At 41.5% G+C, this 17,751-nt stretch overlaps 1 protein-coding gene across 1 annotated transcript; it reads left to right on the top strand.

The window, feature by feature from the left end:
* The first annotated feature begins 15,754 nt into the window (after positions 1-15,754).
* Positions 15,755-16,628, top strand: LOC134220931 (uncharacterized). The gene is made up of 2 exons (XM_062700078.1): positions 15,755-16,353; positions 16,583-16,628. The coding sequence occupies exons 1-2, from the start codon at positions 15,759-15,761 to the stop codon at positions 16,594-16,596; spliced, it is 609 nt and encodes a 202-aa protein (XP_062556062.1). The 5' UTR covers positions 15,755-15,758; the 3' UTR covers positions 16,597-16,628.
* The last annotated feature ends 1,123 nt before the right edge of the window (positions 16,629-17,751 follow it).

Below are 17,751 nucleotides of genomic sequence, written 5' to 3'. Positions count from 1 at the left end.
GTACGATTTCCTGCCATGATGCGTCTCCGAATTTCTCTGCTGTTATCTTTATCGGAAGTCACCAGTGAGCCCAAGTACACGAATTCTTCAACCACCTCGATTTCGTCACCACCAATACGAACTCGTGGTGGGTGGCTTACATTGTCCTCTCTTGAGCCTCTCCCTATCATGTCCTTCGTCTTTGACGTGTTGATGACTAGTCCAATCCGTTTAGCTCCGCTTTTCAGTCTGATGTAGGCTTCCTCCATCCTCTCAAAGTTGCGTGCCATGATATCAATGTCGGACTTCGTGAAAATCGTACCACTCGTGTTAATCCCTGCCCTTCGTATTACTCCATCCAAAGCGATGTTGAATAGCAGCCTTGCCGTAACCCTCTGCGCGTTTCGAAGGGACTTGAGAATGCCCCTGAAACTCGAACTACGCACATTACCCGATCCATCGTCGCCATGATCAACCGTATCAGTTTATTTGGAAATCCGCCTTCGTGCATTAGCTGCCGTAGCTGGTCCCGATCGATTGTATCATATGCGGCTTTGAAGTCGATAAATAGATGATGTGCGGGCACGTTGTATTCGCGGCATTTCTGCAATACCTGACGTAGGGCGAACACCTGTTCTGTGGTAGAGCGTTCACCAGTAAAACCCGCCTGGTACTGCCCCACGAACTCTCTTGCAATTGGTGTTAGTCGGCGGTATACAATTTGGGGAGTACCTTGTAGGCGGCGTTCAGCAATGTGATTGCGCGGTAGTTGCTACAATCCAGCTTATCGCCCTTTTTGTAGATGGGACGCACGACACCTTCCATCCACTCCTGTGGCAAAACTTCCTCCTCCCAAATCTTGGTAATCACCCAGTGCAGCGCTCTAGCCAGTGCCTCACCACCGTGTTTAAATAGCTCTCCTGGTAGTTGGTCAACCCCAGGGGCTTTGTTGTTCTTCAGTCGGCCAATCTCCTCCTGGATTTCATGGAGATCCGGAGCCGATAGAAGTATGTCCTGCGCGCGTTCCCCCAGGTCCATCACCATACCGCCATCTTCGTCTTCCATATCGCCATTCAGGTGCTCTTCGTAGTGCTGTCGCCACCTTTGGATCACCTCACGCTCGTTCGTAAGAAGGTTCCCGTTTATGTCCTTACACATATCAGGCTGTGGCACGTGGCTCTTACGTGAACGGTTCAACTTCTCATAGAACTTTCGTGTGTTATTAGCGCGGTACAGTTGCTCCGTCTCTTCACGGTCTCGATCTTCCTGCTGACGCTTTTTCCTCCGGAAAATCGAGTTTTGTCTGTTCCGCGCCTGTTTATATCGTGCCTCGTTCGCCCTCGTGCGGTGTTGCAGCAATCTCGTTCCAGCTGCTGCGCGTCTTCTTGGGCTAGTCTACCGTCTTGTAGCCGCCCAATATTAAGCCGCGGCGTCCGACTTCGACGCGTGTTGTACACTGTCGAGAGTTTTGAGCGCAGGCATACTGCAACGAGGTAGTGGTCGGATCCAATATTCACACTGCGGTAAGTGCGGACGTTCGTGATGTCGGAGAAGAATTTACTGTCGATTAGATTGTGGTCGATTTGGTTTTCCGTTACTTGGTTAGGTGATCTCCATGTGGCCTTGTGGATATTTTTGCGCGGAAAGAAGGTGCTTCGGACTACCATTCCTCGGGAGGCTGCGAAGTTTATGCATCGTTGGCCGTTATCATTCGATACGGTGTGCAGACTATCCGGTCCGATGACCGGTCTATACATTTCCTCCCTTCCTACCTGCGCGTTCATGTCACCGATGACGATTTTGACGTCCCGCAGTGGGCATCCATCGTATGTCTGCTCCAGCTGTGCGTAGAACACTTCTTTCTCGTCGTCGGGTCTCCCTTCGTGTGGGCTGTGCACGTTGATGATGCTATAGTTGAAGAATCGACCTTTTATCCTCAGCTTGCACATCCTTGCGTTGATTGGCTGTCACTCAATCACGCGTTGGCACATCTTGCCAAGCACTATGAAGCCGGTTCCCAGCTCGTTGGTGGTGCCACAGCTTTGGTAGAAGGTAGCCGCTCGATGCCCACTTTTCCACACTTTCTGTCCTGTCCAGCAGATTTCCTGCAGCGCTACGAAGTCGAAGTTGCGGGGATGTAATTCATTGTAGATTATCCTGTCGCCGCCTAGGTCGTTGCCGATTATATCGAGTCGCAATATCTCTCATATTGTTCGTAATTATTGGTTTTCCAGGCGGGTTATTGAGCCTGCGCAAACCTCATGTCTCGTCGGAGGGCCATCGTGTCAGGGCTGTTTAGCGTCCAACCTAACACTAGAACTTGGGCTTGTTCGCTTTGAGCGGCACACGGTCGCTTTGGTGGGGCCTACTTGCGGATACATGCAGCTTTTTATAGGAATTTAACAAGACCCACTGTCAAACCCCACCTCATCCTAGGCAAGCCCCACAACTCGCAGATGGCCTGGGGAGGGCTCGTCAAGCCCCTGCTGCCCGCAAAAAAAATCAATGCCAAATTTGTGAAAAAATCAATGCCAAATTTTCAAAACGACTAATCTGCTTTTGTAAACAAAGATTCAAACGTCGAGTTGTCGAATCTGATTGCACTCTCACGCTAACCAACACTATCAGTAAGTAGGTGAAGGCTTCTGCTACATGTTGATGATATTGGTTTGCGTGGGAGTGCCATCAGAATCGACAAATCGACGTTCGAATCTTTGTTTACAAAAGCAGCTAAGTCGTTTTGAAAATTTGGTATTGAAATAACTAATAAGAAGCGAAAAAAGAAGTGACAAAATAACTAATAAGAAGCTCATCCGAGCTACCGGAATTTGGCTTTTTGTATATTTGCGGTGGATGGTTATAATTGGGAAGAACAATCAGTAGGTTAAATAAACAGAGGTCTGCGCTATCAATATCTATATCAATCAAGTCACTGTGGGGATAATATTTCAACTAGTGGAACGGTTCGGCACTTCATCCCGTAGCTCCTATTTCTATCCCATCAAAAACAAAGCAATGAAAAGAAATTTGATTGGTTTCTTATTTTTGTGATTTTTTTCACCAGTGAGCACGCGTGTTAGCAAAAAGAAGCAACGAGATTGGTGCTGTATTTCTTTGTTTTGCGATGAGATGAATATATGTTCAGTGAGATGGAAAACGGAACAGCTCCCCTATATCCACAGAATTATATTTCAGCAAGAGCTATGAACAATTATACAGAACTGTAATAAAATGTGGTATCTGCTGGTTGGGTGTAGCAATTGCAACATACCGATGCAAAGAATTCGCACGCTGTCGTTCTAATGGAGTAGATCATTTATCCTCCATTGTGGGATGAATGAAACGAACCACCATTAACCTAATTAACATTCAACCACATCCAACCATCGCACACTCACCCAGCGCTAAACAGTTTCCAGAATCCGTTTCTTTTTTTTCCCGACGATACCCATCAACAACTTCCCGAAATGTATAGCCTTCATTCACACTTCAGGCAGTGCAACATGGTTTGAGTTGGACAGGCTCAAGCTCCATCATTGACTCGGAACTGTGTCACTTTCCGAGGTCCATCAGACAAATTAGGCCAATCATGATGTCGGGTCAGTCAGTCAGCCGCTCGCATTCACGTCGGCCATTGCATGGCTGCTGGATACCGACATGCAAAAAAAAAACTGTGACAAATATGACGATAGTCGCATGTTTGCTAGTGAGGAAATGGATTAATCCACATGATGGTCGTTATGATTTTCTTTTTTTCTAAAATTTTCTGAAAAAAAGCAAAGCAAAAGAAAAGCAAAATTAATTCTTACGGCTTCTCTTATTGATTCAGAGCCGAATATCTTGCGAAGAAGCCTTAAACTTCCAACTAGTTGGTTCGCTTTTGGACTCAGAATTACCGAGTAAAATATTCACTCAACCAGCGAATGGCAAATTCTGTATAAAATCTTCAAAATCAATATAAAATGTTGGCATATGCAAAGTCAAAAGATATTAATGTATGTATTAGTTTAATACAGTGTCAGAATAAAAAGCTTAGATTTTATACGAAAATTGTTAGATTCGTATTTTGGGTGTTTGATTACCTTAGAAATGTGAAGCCTTAATCATATGTTATAGAAAAATAATCGTTAAAACTTTGTTAATGTGCTTCATTTTTGTATAAAAACTCATGATCTTAGACTTTTTGTACAATGTGTCCATTCGTCATTTCGTAGAAGTAGTAGTGGAAGAGTCAAACCGATTTCAAGAAGAGGTTTAGTCTATTTCCAACATCTGAACTGCACTGAACAAGCGCTTTAAAACTTTCCTTAACTGTATGTGAAAAAAGAGTGCCCAGAGTCTGGGTTCTCAAATTACCGAAATCGCCACTGCTGCAGCTGATGTGACTGCCAGCCATCAACCATCAGCTTCCCCTGCTGATTCGGAGCATCATCCACAAACCCGACCACTCAATCCATCATCAATTATCTTGTTCCGCCTTCTCGAAAGCTCGTTTTTCCTTCCATCCATCGATCCTTAACTCGCGTCGTCGTGGTTGGGTCGTGCTAAGAAGGTCTCAGTTTCCATCACCATTGGAGAGCGCATGCAACTCGGCACTCGGAATCGAAATTAATTGCCGGTCTTAGAGTAGCCACAACAACAATCTATGGGCAGCGTATCGTCCATTACTCTTTGGTCTTTTTTTTTCGAGGGACTTCATCTGAGAGATATTTTTCATCCTTTCGTTCCGGGAGTTGAAAGGAACATTACCCTACATAGCATTCAGAGCTTCCTTTCTACTGCCGTCATTCATCGATAGGATGCTATTGGCAAATCCTATGCGGCAGGGTCGGTGACGAACATTTGGCTGAAATTGAACGAACCCCTTTGGCGGGGGAAAGGTGCCCACTTGAGAGAGTGCCCATCAATCAAATTTATTGGTAGAGTTGTATTCATGGAGTAGTAGGTAGCAGTCTTTCAACCGCACAATGATGGTAGAAGCAGCCATCGAATCGAGGCTATGAATGCGAGATGATGCTTATTCGGTCCTATAGGACTGAACATTGTTCGACGAACAAGATATTCCTTAGCATAAATTTCTGTTGGAGTGCTGAATGGATTGATTGGGTCGGGATCGGTTAGTTAGATGACGAAGAAGGGAAATTTTCTGTACGGATATGACCGTGACCCAAATATTTGATTGTACTCAATAGCAGAGGAATGGATCGTCATGGTTTATTGGCACATATATTTTCGGCAGTCATTGGATGTGGAATATTCAGCTCTCACATTCTCATGCAAGTTTAAGTTGTGCCATAAACAGATGATAGAGGGATATCCCCAAGCGCCGTATACCTCCCAATAACGGACACTTCCCCGAACAACATTTGCAGAGGTCCCTCCACCATCTTATGTAGTACAGAAGTAAGCTATTGAAAAGTCTTTTACCTGCATGGAATAACAGATGCTCATATTGTAAACTTTGTACAAAATTTAAAAATGAACGAAATTGCCCAAAATTTTGATGTTTCGCTTTACTTTAGAAGTTTTTAATCAACAATATTAAAATCAATCAAATGCATTCGGATTATGTGGAGATGGTCAATATTAGTCATATTTTAAACAACAATCATGATTTATCAGATACATAATGTAACTGTGGTGTAAAATCAATTTCTGTATCCGATAGCTGTCCCCCCGGTCCGGACAATGAGATTTTTCATGTGACCAAATAGCCATTCTTAAATTCAATTATTTCTTTCTTGTTAATGTATTAGAAAGCCACAGAATTAAGCTTAGCTTAGCTTAGACTGACTGTACATATCAATGGTTGCTACTCCGTGATTGATCAGAACTGGTGCAAATTGCACTACGATCCAAGTGAATAGTGGTTGGGATTTACCAACTATTCTCGAAGTGCACGTTTCAGCAGCTCACAAATGTTGATCAATAACGGCGCCGGCCAAGTCCTTACAGTCAGTTGGGAAAGGAGGAATGTGAGTGTGTGGTAATCGTTGCTACTAGAGACCGAGAATACCTCTGCATCTCCACATTTACCACGGGAAGGAAGTAGTATTAGATGGGTGGGGTAATCAGTAACATAGATCGGGATTCACCATGGAAAGTGATGTGACCTATGAAACTTCTACACAGCAGCATTTCCTTAATTTGTTCAATTGTTCATTCTTCGCGAGAATAAACAATCAATCGCTCAAAGTGAGCGATTGTTCATTTGAATTTCGGATTAGGCGCCCGCGTTATCATTTCATTAACGTAAGAAAAATAAAAAAGAAACGGGGTTAAAATTTAAAATAATTGATAGTAATCGGAAAGCTAATGTTATTCAGCAACCCTTATTTTATCTCTATTTGACGTTAAATAAGAATGTAAATTTACGTTCATTTTACATGTCTGTATTAGAAAGCCACAGAATTAAACAGAAAAACATAGACAAAAAAAATTGAACATGACATTGAAAAGGTAAGAATTTGGGGCAGGGTGTAAGAAATTGATCTAGTGAGTCAAATAAGCTCTAATAACTAAATTCAATATTCACATTGTGGTTTCCACAACTTGAAGCAAGTGATATACCTATTTTTAACAATGTCTTTACTCATGTAATAGGAACTTAGTCATATTTGAACATGATGCAATACTACCACATACTACAACCAACAACCCAACATAGTTTCCATTTTTCTGTTTGAGAGCTCGATGAATACTATTTGTTAACACTATTTTTGGAAAATGGCGAATACTTTTTCTGATTACGGTAGAATAGTGTTCGGCACTAGGAAACATTTTTCTGAACCGTGAAAATTTTCACCAAAATCCATGATCGAAATTCATCGTCAAAAACATGTTCAAGTGATTAAATATTTATTTATTTATTATCAGACTTAGGCCGGAGTGGCCTGTGCTGCACATAAAAGACTTCTCCATTCAGCTCGGTTCATGGCTGCACTTCGCCAACCACGCAGTCTGCGGAGGGTCCGCAAGTCGTCCTCCACCTGATCGATCCACCTTGCCCGCTGTGCACCTCGCCTTCTTGTTCCCGTCGGATCGTTGTCGAGAACCATTTTCACCGGATTACTGTCCGACATTCTGGCTACGTGCCCGGCCCACCGCAGTCTTCCGATTTTCGCGGTGTGAACGATGGATGGTTCTCCCAACAGCTGATGCAACTCGTGGTTCATTCGCCTCCTCCACGTACCGTCCGCCATCTGCACCCCGTCATATATGATACACTTTCCTTTCGAAAACTCCCAGTGCGCGTTGGTCCTCCACAAGCATCGTCCAGGTCTCGTGTCCGTAGAGGACTACCGGTCTAATAGGAGTTTTGTATATAGTCAGTTTGGTACGGCGGCGAACTCTATTCGATCGAAGCGTTTTGCAGAGTCCAAAGTACGTACGATTTCCAGCCACTATACGTCTTCGAATTTCTCTGCTGGTATCGTTATCGACGTCACCAGTGAGCCCAAGTACACGAATTCTTCAACCACCTAGATTTCGTCACCACCGACAGAAACTCGTGGTGGGTGGCTTACATTGACCTTTCTTGAGCCTCTTCCTATCATGTACTTCGTCTTCCACGTGTTGATGACTAGTCCAATCCGTTTAGCTTCGCTTTTCAGTCTGATGTAGGCTTCCTCCATCTTCTCAAGGTTACGTGCCATGATATCAATGTCGTCGGCGAAACCAAATAACTGGACGGACGTACCACTCGTGTCGATCCCTGCCTTTCGTATTACCCCTTCCAAAGCGATGTTGAATAGCAGACACGAAAGACCATCACCTTGCCGTAACCCTCTGCTCTGAAACTCGAACTACGTACATCACCCGATCCATCGTCGCTTTGATCAACTGTATCAGTTTATCCGGAAATCCGTTTTCGTGCATTAACTGCCATAGCTGGTCTCGATCGATTGTATCATATGCGGCTTTGAAGTCGATAAATAGATGATGTGTGGGCACGTTGTATTCGCGGCATTTCTGCAATACCTGACGTATGGCGAACACCTGGACTGTGGTGGAACGTTCGCCTATAAACCCACCAGGTACTGCCCTACGAACTCTCTTGCAATTGATGCTAGTCGACGGTATAAAATTTGGAAGAGTACTTTGTAGGCTGTGTTCAGCGAAGTGATTGCGCGGTAGTTGCTACAATGCAACTTATAGCCCTTATTGTAGATGGGACACAAGACACCTTTCATCCACTCCTTCGGCAGAACTTCCTTCCCCCATAACTTGGTTATGACCCAGTGCAGCGCTCTAGCCAGTGCCTCACCACCGTGTTTAAATAGCTCTGCTGGTATTTAGTCAACACCAGGGACTTTGTTGTTCTTCAGCCGGGCAATCGCCTCCTGGCTTTCCTGGAGATCCGGAGCCGGTAAAATTAAGTCCTGCGCGCGTTCTCCCAGGTTCATTACCATACCGCCATACCGCCACCTCACGCTCGTTCGTAAGAAGGTTCCCGTTTATGTCCTTACACATATCAGGCTGTGGCACGTGGCCCTCACGTGAACAGTTTAACTTCTCATAGAACTTTCGTGTGTTATTAGCGTGGTATAGTTGCTCCGTTTCTTCACGGTTTCGATCTTCCTGCAGCATTCTTCTCTTCCACTAACTATTTACATTCGCTGTCATACCAGTCGTTTCTCTGATCCGTGGGCACCGCGCCAAGTGCAGCGGTTGCGGTGCTACCAATGGCGGATCGAATATCTCTCCAGCCATCTTCAAGAGACGCTGCACCTAGCTGCTCTTCCGTTGGGAGTGCCACTTCCAGTTGCTGCACGTAACCTTGGGCTAGTCTACCGTCTTGTAGCCGCCCAATGTTAAGCCGCGGCGGTCGACTTCGATGAGGTAAAAATATAAATCGTCATACATCTCGCAACCCCTCCCAGCTTAGCGTTAAATAATTTATGGATGTTTCGTTTGAATAAAGGATTATTATTTAGATGAAATTGTGTTTTCGGACTATATTGAGGTGAAAAACAATACCAAAAAAAAATTATTAGCTAATTTCTTTCTAACACCAAATTACTCATCTTTAAAAGGAGAACTTGTGATAATTTTCGATTTCTGTTCCTTTTTTCTTTGTTGTGGATCTTTACGCTTTGGCGTGTTGTACACCGTCGAGAGTTTTGAGCGAGTTAACACCCGTCTTCCGTGGGAAGACAGTAACGTGACTTTTTCGTAAACATCTAACCGTGGGACCCCGTGATGCTGAGTCGACACCACGACCGTGGGACTGTCATCGTTTAGCTAGGGACAAATAGGTTTCTTTATTATTAGAATCGATATAATAAATCAGTTTAGTTCTAACCATCATATAATTCGTTTCGGCTTTATTATTTTTTGAAGAGACCCTAGGTCTTCCGTTAACTGGCGCCCGAATAGGGACCCGTAGTCGCGAGTGGGAAGAGTATAAGTTCAAGTGTCGGTGAAAAATCTTCAAAAGTGTTTGCTGCAAAAGTCTTCATGAAAAGTAGTGATCAGTGAAAATCTTTAAGTGAGTTTATTCCAATTAGCTCCGCCAACGGTTCAAAGAGCCGTACTGTGATCTGAAAATAGTCAACGGTAGAAAGAGCCGTGCTGCAAATCAAGGTGATCAGTGAATAGTGAAAATCTTAAAGTGAGTTAATTACAAATAACTCCGCCAACGGTTCAAAGAGCCGTACTGTGAATTGATCAAATTCTGGTTCAAAGAGCCAGCATCGACACCAGCAAAGCGAAACTTGAGCCACCGAGGATTCACCTCAATCGGCATTAGGGTCCTTAGTAGCTTCTGGCAAAAAGGATCACCCCAAAGTGCCTGCTCCCGTTTCCCCCACCGAAGACGAAGGTCCACGAACTGGAACCAGCAGCGATGCACCTGCTAAATTTAATGTAAGTACCCCGATTTCTTTACTTTTCAAAAAAAAATTCTAAAGTGATTAGGCAATAAGTAATTTTGAAATCAAAAGTTTTTAAAATAATAAAGTGACCAGTGGTTTTGAATAATTTAACTTATTTCATAAAGTTGTAAAGTTATTAAACGATCAGTGGTTTTGATTTATTTAACCTGGAGATAATTTCAAGGAAAAAATCTAGGTTTGACATTTATTTTGGCAAAATAATGGCTCTTAGTAGCACATCTCCAATGACTCCTGAAGAATTTATAAATTTCGGAAAAATCCCTGATCTGGTAAGGGATATCAGACCATTTTATGGTGATCCGACAAAATTAGTTGACTGGATTTCAGATGTGGAATCCATTCTTCGGGCATATAGAGATAAAGGAGCAACTGCAGCTCAGCTAAGTGTATTAGAGAGAACTATTCGAAGAAAGGTCGATGGTGAGGCGGCCAATATTCTTAATGCGAATAACGTTCTCACATCCTGGTCGGAAATAAAGGATACTTTAATCCTATATTACAAAGACCAAAGGGACATTAAGACCCTTGACTTTCAATTAACTTCTATTAGGAAGCTCAACAATGAGAGTCTAAATTCTTACTACAGTCGAGTGAATGAGTTACTTTCCCTGATTATAGCACAAATCCAAACAGATAATAAAATGAAACTAAGCGCAGCTGCTCATATCACATACTTCCGGGAGAAGTCAATCGACTCCTTTATCCGTGGATTAGAAAAGCCTTTGAGTATACTACTCAAAAGCAGTAATCCAAGCACTTTAAGTCAAGCTTATAATTTTTGCCTAGAGTATCACAATATGGATATTCGATCGGCACCGTATAAAAATGAATTCGGTGGACAACCAGTCCCGAAACCCCGCGATCCACCCATATTGCCTCCCAGAATGTACACGACTCAACCAAAAATATTTTTGCCTCCACCTCCCCCACCTCCTCCGAGAGCAACTCTTCTAAATCCATTCCAAAATACATACCCAGCTAGACAAAATTTCTCACAAACCAATCCATTCGCACAGAATCCGTTTCAACAAAATCCATTTGCACAAAAAACGTTCCAACCGAATCAATTTAGAGCAAACTCATTTCAGCCAAATCAATTTAGATCAAATTACCCGCCTAAACCAGCTCAACCGATGGAAGTTGATCAAAGTTTAAAAACAGGAGCCTTGAATTACAGCAACCGCCCTCCGCTTAATTTAAAACGTCCATATCCCCCGTCTCAACAATATAACCCCAACGCCAAAAGGCAAGCGCATCCACTCGAAACATCACATATAAACCCTGAATGCTACGATTGGTACGACGACCAATTGTTTTGTAATGATGATTCCTTTTGTTATGAGCCTCCTCAATTAGAATATGAAGAAGAAGAAGTATCTGTAACTGATCATCCAGAATCAAACTCCGAATCTCAGGGAGCCAATTTTTTAGAATGGCACCCAAAATGGTAGTTCCAACGATGCCCTACATTATGTTAAAAACAAATATTGGGGAGTTCCCTTTTTTAGTCGATACGGGTGCAAATATAAATCTTATTCACCCAATGTTGGCAAATCATTATTCTCTGGCGAAACCATATCGCTTTAATGCAAACGATATTGGCAGTGCCAATGGCAAGTTCAATGCTGACATTCTGCTCAGTTCCTCCTCCATAATTTCCATTCATTTTTTCATGGAATCATTGGAACGGGAATACTAAATGCTTTGAATGCCAAAATTGACCTTGGAAAAAGTATGTTGCATTTGAGTAAAGATAACGAAACATTAAACATTCCACTCCTTCAGTATTCGCCTCAACAAACATGCACAAATACAATAAATAACCTGTCCCAACATAATCCACAACACGAGACTCAGACAGCATGTCGATTAGATCATACAGAGCACACGTTCAGAACATCTCATCTTTCATCAATTGAGAAGGAACAGTTGCTAAGTGTGTTGAACCGACACAAAGAGGCATTCCATAAACCTGACTCCAAGCTCACGTGTAGCACAGTAGTCGAATGCTGTATAAATACGGTTGACGATACCCCCATCCATCAGAAAATATACCCATACCCCGCTGCTTACGCAGCAGAAGTAAATAAACAAATTGATAAACTTCTCCATGATGGAATAATAAGGCCATCGCGGTCAGCGTGGACATCTCCAGTCTGGATAGTCCCGAAGAAATCTGATACTTCTGGAGAAAAAAAGCTTCGTATGGTAATTGATTACCGGAAACTTAACGAGAAAACCATTTCAGATAGGTACCCGATGCCAGAAATCAATTATGTAATTGATCAGCTGAAGGGTCAGAAATATTTCATCACCCTCGATCTAGCCTCTGGTTTTCACCAGATAAAGATGAAGGAGAGTGATATTAATAAAACTGCATTTTCTATCAACAATGGCAAACATGAGTTCACTCATATGCCGTTTGGTTTGAAAAATGCTCCCGCAATATTTCAAAGAGCAATCGATGACGTATTACGAAATCACATTGGCAAAATATGTTACGTCTACATTGATGACGTTATCATATTTGGAAAGACAGAAGAAGTACTTCAGAATCATGAAATAATTTTAACAGCCCTAAATAATGCAAATTTAAAAATTCAGCTGGACAAATCTGAATTTTTACATAAGGAGATTGAATTTTTGGGTTACATTATCACATCCAATGGATTGATGCCCAACCAAAAGAAAATTGATGCTATCGAACGGTTTCCTGAACCTAAAACTATTAAGGATCTGAGATCATTCCTAGGAATGATGGGATACTATAGAAGGTTCGTAAAAGACTTCGCGAAAATCGCAAAACCTCTTACAAACCTTTTGAGAGGGGAAGGATGCTACTCGAAGAAAAAACTTGAGTTAACTGAATGCGAACATAATTGCTTCATGAAAATGAAAAGCTTGCTGTCCTCTTCGGATATTCTAATATATCCAGACTACAGCAAACCATTTATTTTGACAACTGACGCTTCTGATTATGCCATAGGAGCTGTATTATCCCAGGTGGAGAATGGAAATGATAAACCTATTCACTTCGCATCTAGGAGCCTTTCGAAATCAGAAGAGAAGTACTCTGTGCCAGAAAAAGAAATGTTGGCAATCTATTGGGCTTTACAAACATTCCGGAATTATTTGTACGGGACAAGTTTTAAAATCTTGACAGATCACCAACCTTTAACGTTCTCTCTCTCGCCAAAAAATACAAATGCCAAATTAAAGCGTTGGAAGTCATATTTAGAAGAACATGACTACACAATTGAATACAAACCTGGTAAATCTAATGTTGTGGCCGACGCACTTAGTCGAATTGTATTGTCAATGACCGGAACCCAACATTCAGCAGACACTAGTGATGATATGTATATCATCTCCACAGAATCACCTTTAAATGTTTTCCAACATCAGCTTATCATTAAACAAGGTGCTGATAAGATAGAAACATCTTATCCTTTTCCAAATTACACCAGAGTTACACTGCCCTTCTACGCATAGTTGTCCCATGTTAGTTTTTGGGGATTTTGACTTTCCACCATAGAGCAGTCTATTTTGATGTATACTTTAAGAAAACTCTAACAGATTTCGAACTTTGTTCGGAAAATCATTGAAAACAACATCAAGTCTATTTGTCCCATTGCTTAATTTCTACGCATAATTGTCTCGTGGTGATTAAATTCATCATTATGGCGGATTCTGTTATTTTATGGAGCAACACACATTGAAATAGCATTTTCTGTTTAGATCTTGCAATCTTGGCCTGTTGCATTGGTTTAATGGGGGCAATTTGTACAATACTCATTCTAAGCGACATAACCACTTTAACCACGTGGCAGATTCACTTCCATAGATAAAGCATGTGGAGACATATGTCAATCGCAGTAGTCAATCACGAAATCATGCATTGGACGGGGCTGGTATGCGTAGAAACCCTGAAACAAGTGCTCTATTTCTCGGCATAACTGTCCCGCCAAACTATTTTCATGATCGTTGTCGCAAATTCTATTTGTGGGTGAAAAATAAGAATAATTTCAATGAAATTAAGTCTTCTGAATAGTTCTGTGATGTAATAATCGTATATTGCTTTATGGTTATACGCCAGCAATGAAAATTAGTGTTCAATTTCAAATGCAATTTTCTCATTTGTCGTTTTTTGAATTTGGTACAAGCATGCGTAGAACGGCAGTACAATTTTTATGCAAAATATTAATGACAATTCTATTTTACAGGTTCTGAAGACTCACGTCAACCCAAGTAAATTAAACGGTTTATTAACAGATGAAAATATAATGGGAAAAATTCAAGAAGTATATAAAAAACATTTCGGTCGGGAAAATCTGTTAAAAATTCGTTTTACTCAAGGTTTGCTGATCGACGTCCCGGATGACCATACACAATGGGATATTATAAAAACAGAGCATTACCGAGCTCATCGTGGCCTAGAGGAAAATAAAATTCAAATTTTAAGGAAATTTTATTTTCCACAATTGAGCAAAAAACTTCGCGAATTTCTTAATAATTGCCAATTGTGCCAAGAAAACAAATATGATAGAAAACCAATTCGCTTTCCTCTTCAGAAAACACCCATTCCAAATGCACCTTTCCAAATTGTCCACATCGATATAATGTTTATCGAAAAATTGATATTTCTCACATACGTCGATAAATTTTCTAAATATGCACAAGTTCATCCTGTGGAATCAAGAGCCGTTATAGATCTTGTACCTGCTATTAAAGGAGTACTGTCAAAATTCAAATTACCAGAAATCGTTGTAATGGACAACGAAAAATCTTTCCTGTCTGGCGAACTGGTGAACTTTTTCAACCAAAATAAAATTACTCCTTATGTAGTAGCAACCGGTCGAAGCGAAATGAACGGTGTTGTGGAAAGATTTCATTCCACATGACAGGAAATTTATCGAATAACAAAAGCAGAAAATCCTCAAACAAAACCCCACCAACTAATTGAGATGTCTGTTATCAAATACAACTCCACCATCCATTCTTGCACAAAATACACCCCATTCGAAATTATCATCCCAAGCTTTAAATCCTCAACCATAATCGAGACAGTATACAAAAATTTGAAAAGGAAACAAGAAAAAGACTTGGAACATCATAATAGAAAACTTCATCCATGTGACATTCCCTCAGACAAGGCTATATTTGAAAAAACGAGACGAAGATTAAAGACAGTACCCCGATACAAAAAAGTTAGACTCAAAAACGTTAACAAAAGCACAATAATAACATCAGACAACAGACGAGTACACAAAAATGACTTAAAAATTCGATAGGGCTAACTCGTATTTGTTTCTATTCAGGATACTTCCGGTACTATACCTCGTTGGACTCAGCAATATGCAGACGATTTCAGTACAAAAGACGGACAACCAACCATTATTTATCTATCATCAAGGATATGGAAGAATGCAAATCGACTATTGCTATTACATACACCATTTTAATTTAAGCTCATTTCAATTACAAATACAAATTCTTAAATCAGAGTTTAAACAAATAGAAGACAATCAGTTCACCACTCTAATTCTGACAAAATTTAATGATATTGATTCCAACCTAAAAAGATTGTTACCTGTAAAGAGAGTAAAGAGATGGAATAGTCTAGGTACGGCATGGAAGTTTTGGCAGGAAGTCCGGATGCAAATGACTTAAAATTATAAATAACTCCATTAATAGCCTTATTGTCAACAACAATCAACAAGTTAGAATAAACAGAGAAATATCACTACAGATGAAAGAAGCTCTTTTCAAAACAAAGGAATCCATCAAATTGTTCAATTCTAAATCCTCTGAATTATATTCTCTGAACATACATTTAAATCTTGATTTTTGTATGAAAAACTATCCCAGATAAGAGAGACAATAATGTTAGCGAAAATAGGAGCTCTTAATGATAGGGTTTTGAGTCCATCTGAGATTGATTTGCTTATAAATGATTTAGCTAGGGAAAACATAACAGTCTGGAACATCGCTGAAGCACTGACCTATGCCACCACCTCAATAGTTACCAACGCCCTCGATATCGCTCTACTGATAAAGCTACCAAAGTTGGATCCAAGGATTTTTAGAAAGATTTTCGTTCTTCCAACATGGTTTAATCATCAACAAATCCATGTTCCTAATAGCTACTACCTTAACCATGGAAATGAGTATTATATCGTTCACAGCCTGGAACCAAAGATCTTCGAGACAACAGACATAACACCAGATAATACCGCATGTGTGCCCAACCTTCTGAATGGAAAATCTGCCAAATGCGTATACCTTGCCAACCCGATGGAAGAAGTCGTTTCAATCGACAATCAACATATCCTCATCAATCTTCAAGAGAATTTCACTCTACACACCAACTGTGGTTTACCGACAAGGAACCTCTCAGGAACATACCTTATATCATTCTCCAACTGCGAGGTAACCATTAATAACAGAACCTTTTCACATCAAATTAGAAATACAACAGGTAAACCAATTTACTTACCGTTGTATGGAATTCCTATTGAAAAGCAACGAACAGTTGTCAACTTAAGCTTGGACCATCTCCATAATCTACATTTGGAGACTAGAAAGCAGATGGAAGCCATTCGTTTAAACGCCACAAGCTTCCAATTGCCACATTGGACAATATTCGGAGGACTGTCGGTTACTCCTATCATCATAAGTGTTGTTTTCTTTTCATTTCTTTGTCTTAGAGGATCTAAGGTAGACATCCGGATAAAGCCAGAGGAAAAGACCAAGAAGGACGAAACCGAGATCAACGTACTCGAGGAGACCATTCGTACGGAGCCTCATTTCAAAGGGGGGTCTTGTTAACACCCGTCTTCCGTGGGAAGACAGTAACGTGACTTTTTCGTAAACATCTAACCGTGGGACCCCGTGATGCTGAGTCGACACCACGACCGTGGGACTGTCATCGTTTAGCTAGGGACAAATAGGTTTCTTTATTATTAGAATCGATATAATAAATCAGTTTAGTTCTAACCATCATATAATTCGTTTCGGCTTTATTATTTTTTGAAGAGACCCTAGGTCTTCCGTTAACTAGCGCAGGCATACTGCAACGAGGTAGTGGTCGGATTCAATATTCGCACTGTGGTAAGTGCAATCGTTCGTGATGTTGGAGAAGAATTTACCGTCGATTAGAACGTGGTCGATTGGGCTTTCCGTTTGTTGGTTAGGTGATCTCCATGTGGCCTTATGGATATTTTTGCGGGGAAAGAAGGTGCTTCGGACAACCATTACGCGGGAAGCTGCGAAGTTTATGCATCGTTGGCCGTTATCATTTGGTACGGTGTGCAGTCTATTCGGTCAGATGACCGGTTTATACATTTCCTTCCTTTCTACCTGAGCGTTCATGTCGCCGATGATGATTTTGACGTCCCGCAGTGGGCATCCATCGTATGTCTGCTCCAGCTGTGCATATAACGCTTCTTTCTCGTCGTCGGGTCTCCCTTCGTGTGGGCAGTGCACGTTGATGATGCTATAGTTGAAGAAATGGCCTTTTATCCCCAGCTTGCACATCCTTGCGTTGATTGGCTGCCACCCAATCACGCGTTGGCGCATCTTCCCCAGCACTATGAAGCCGGTTCCCAGCTCGTTGGTGGTGCCACAGCTTTGGTAGAAGGTAGCCGCTCGATGCCCGCTTTTCCACACTTTCTGTCCTGTCCAGCAAATCTCCTGCAGCGCCACGACGTCGAAGTTGCGGGGATGTAATTCATCGTAGATTATCCTATCGCAACCTGCGAAACCTAGCGACTTGCAATTCCATGTTCCAAGCTTCCAATCGTGATCCTGTATTCGTCGCCTAGGTCTTTGCCGATTATATCGAGTCGCATTATCTCCTATATTGTTCGTAATGATT

The sequence above is a fragment of the Armigeres subalbatus genome, chromosome 3, assembly GCF_024139115.2.
Source record: "Armigeres subalbatus isolate Guangzhou_Male chromosome 3, GZ_Asu_2, whole genome shotgun sequence".
Lineage (NCBI taxonomy): Eukaryota > Metazoa > Arthropoda > Insecta > Diptera > Culicidae > Armigeres > Armigeres subalbatus.
This window is presented reverse-complemented; position numbering and strand designations above follow the sequence as displayed.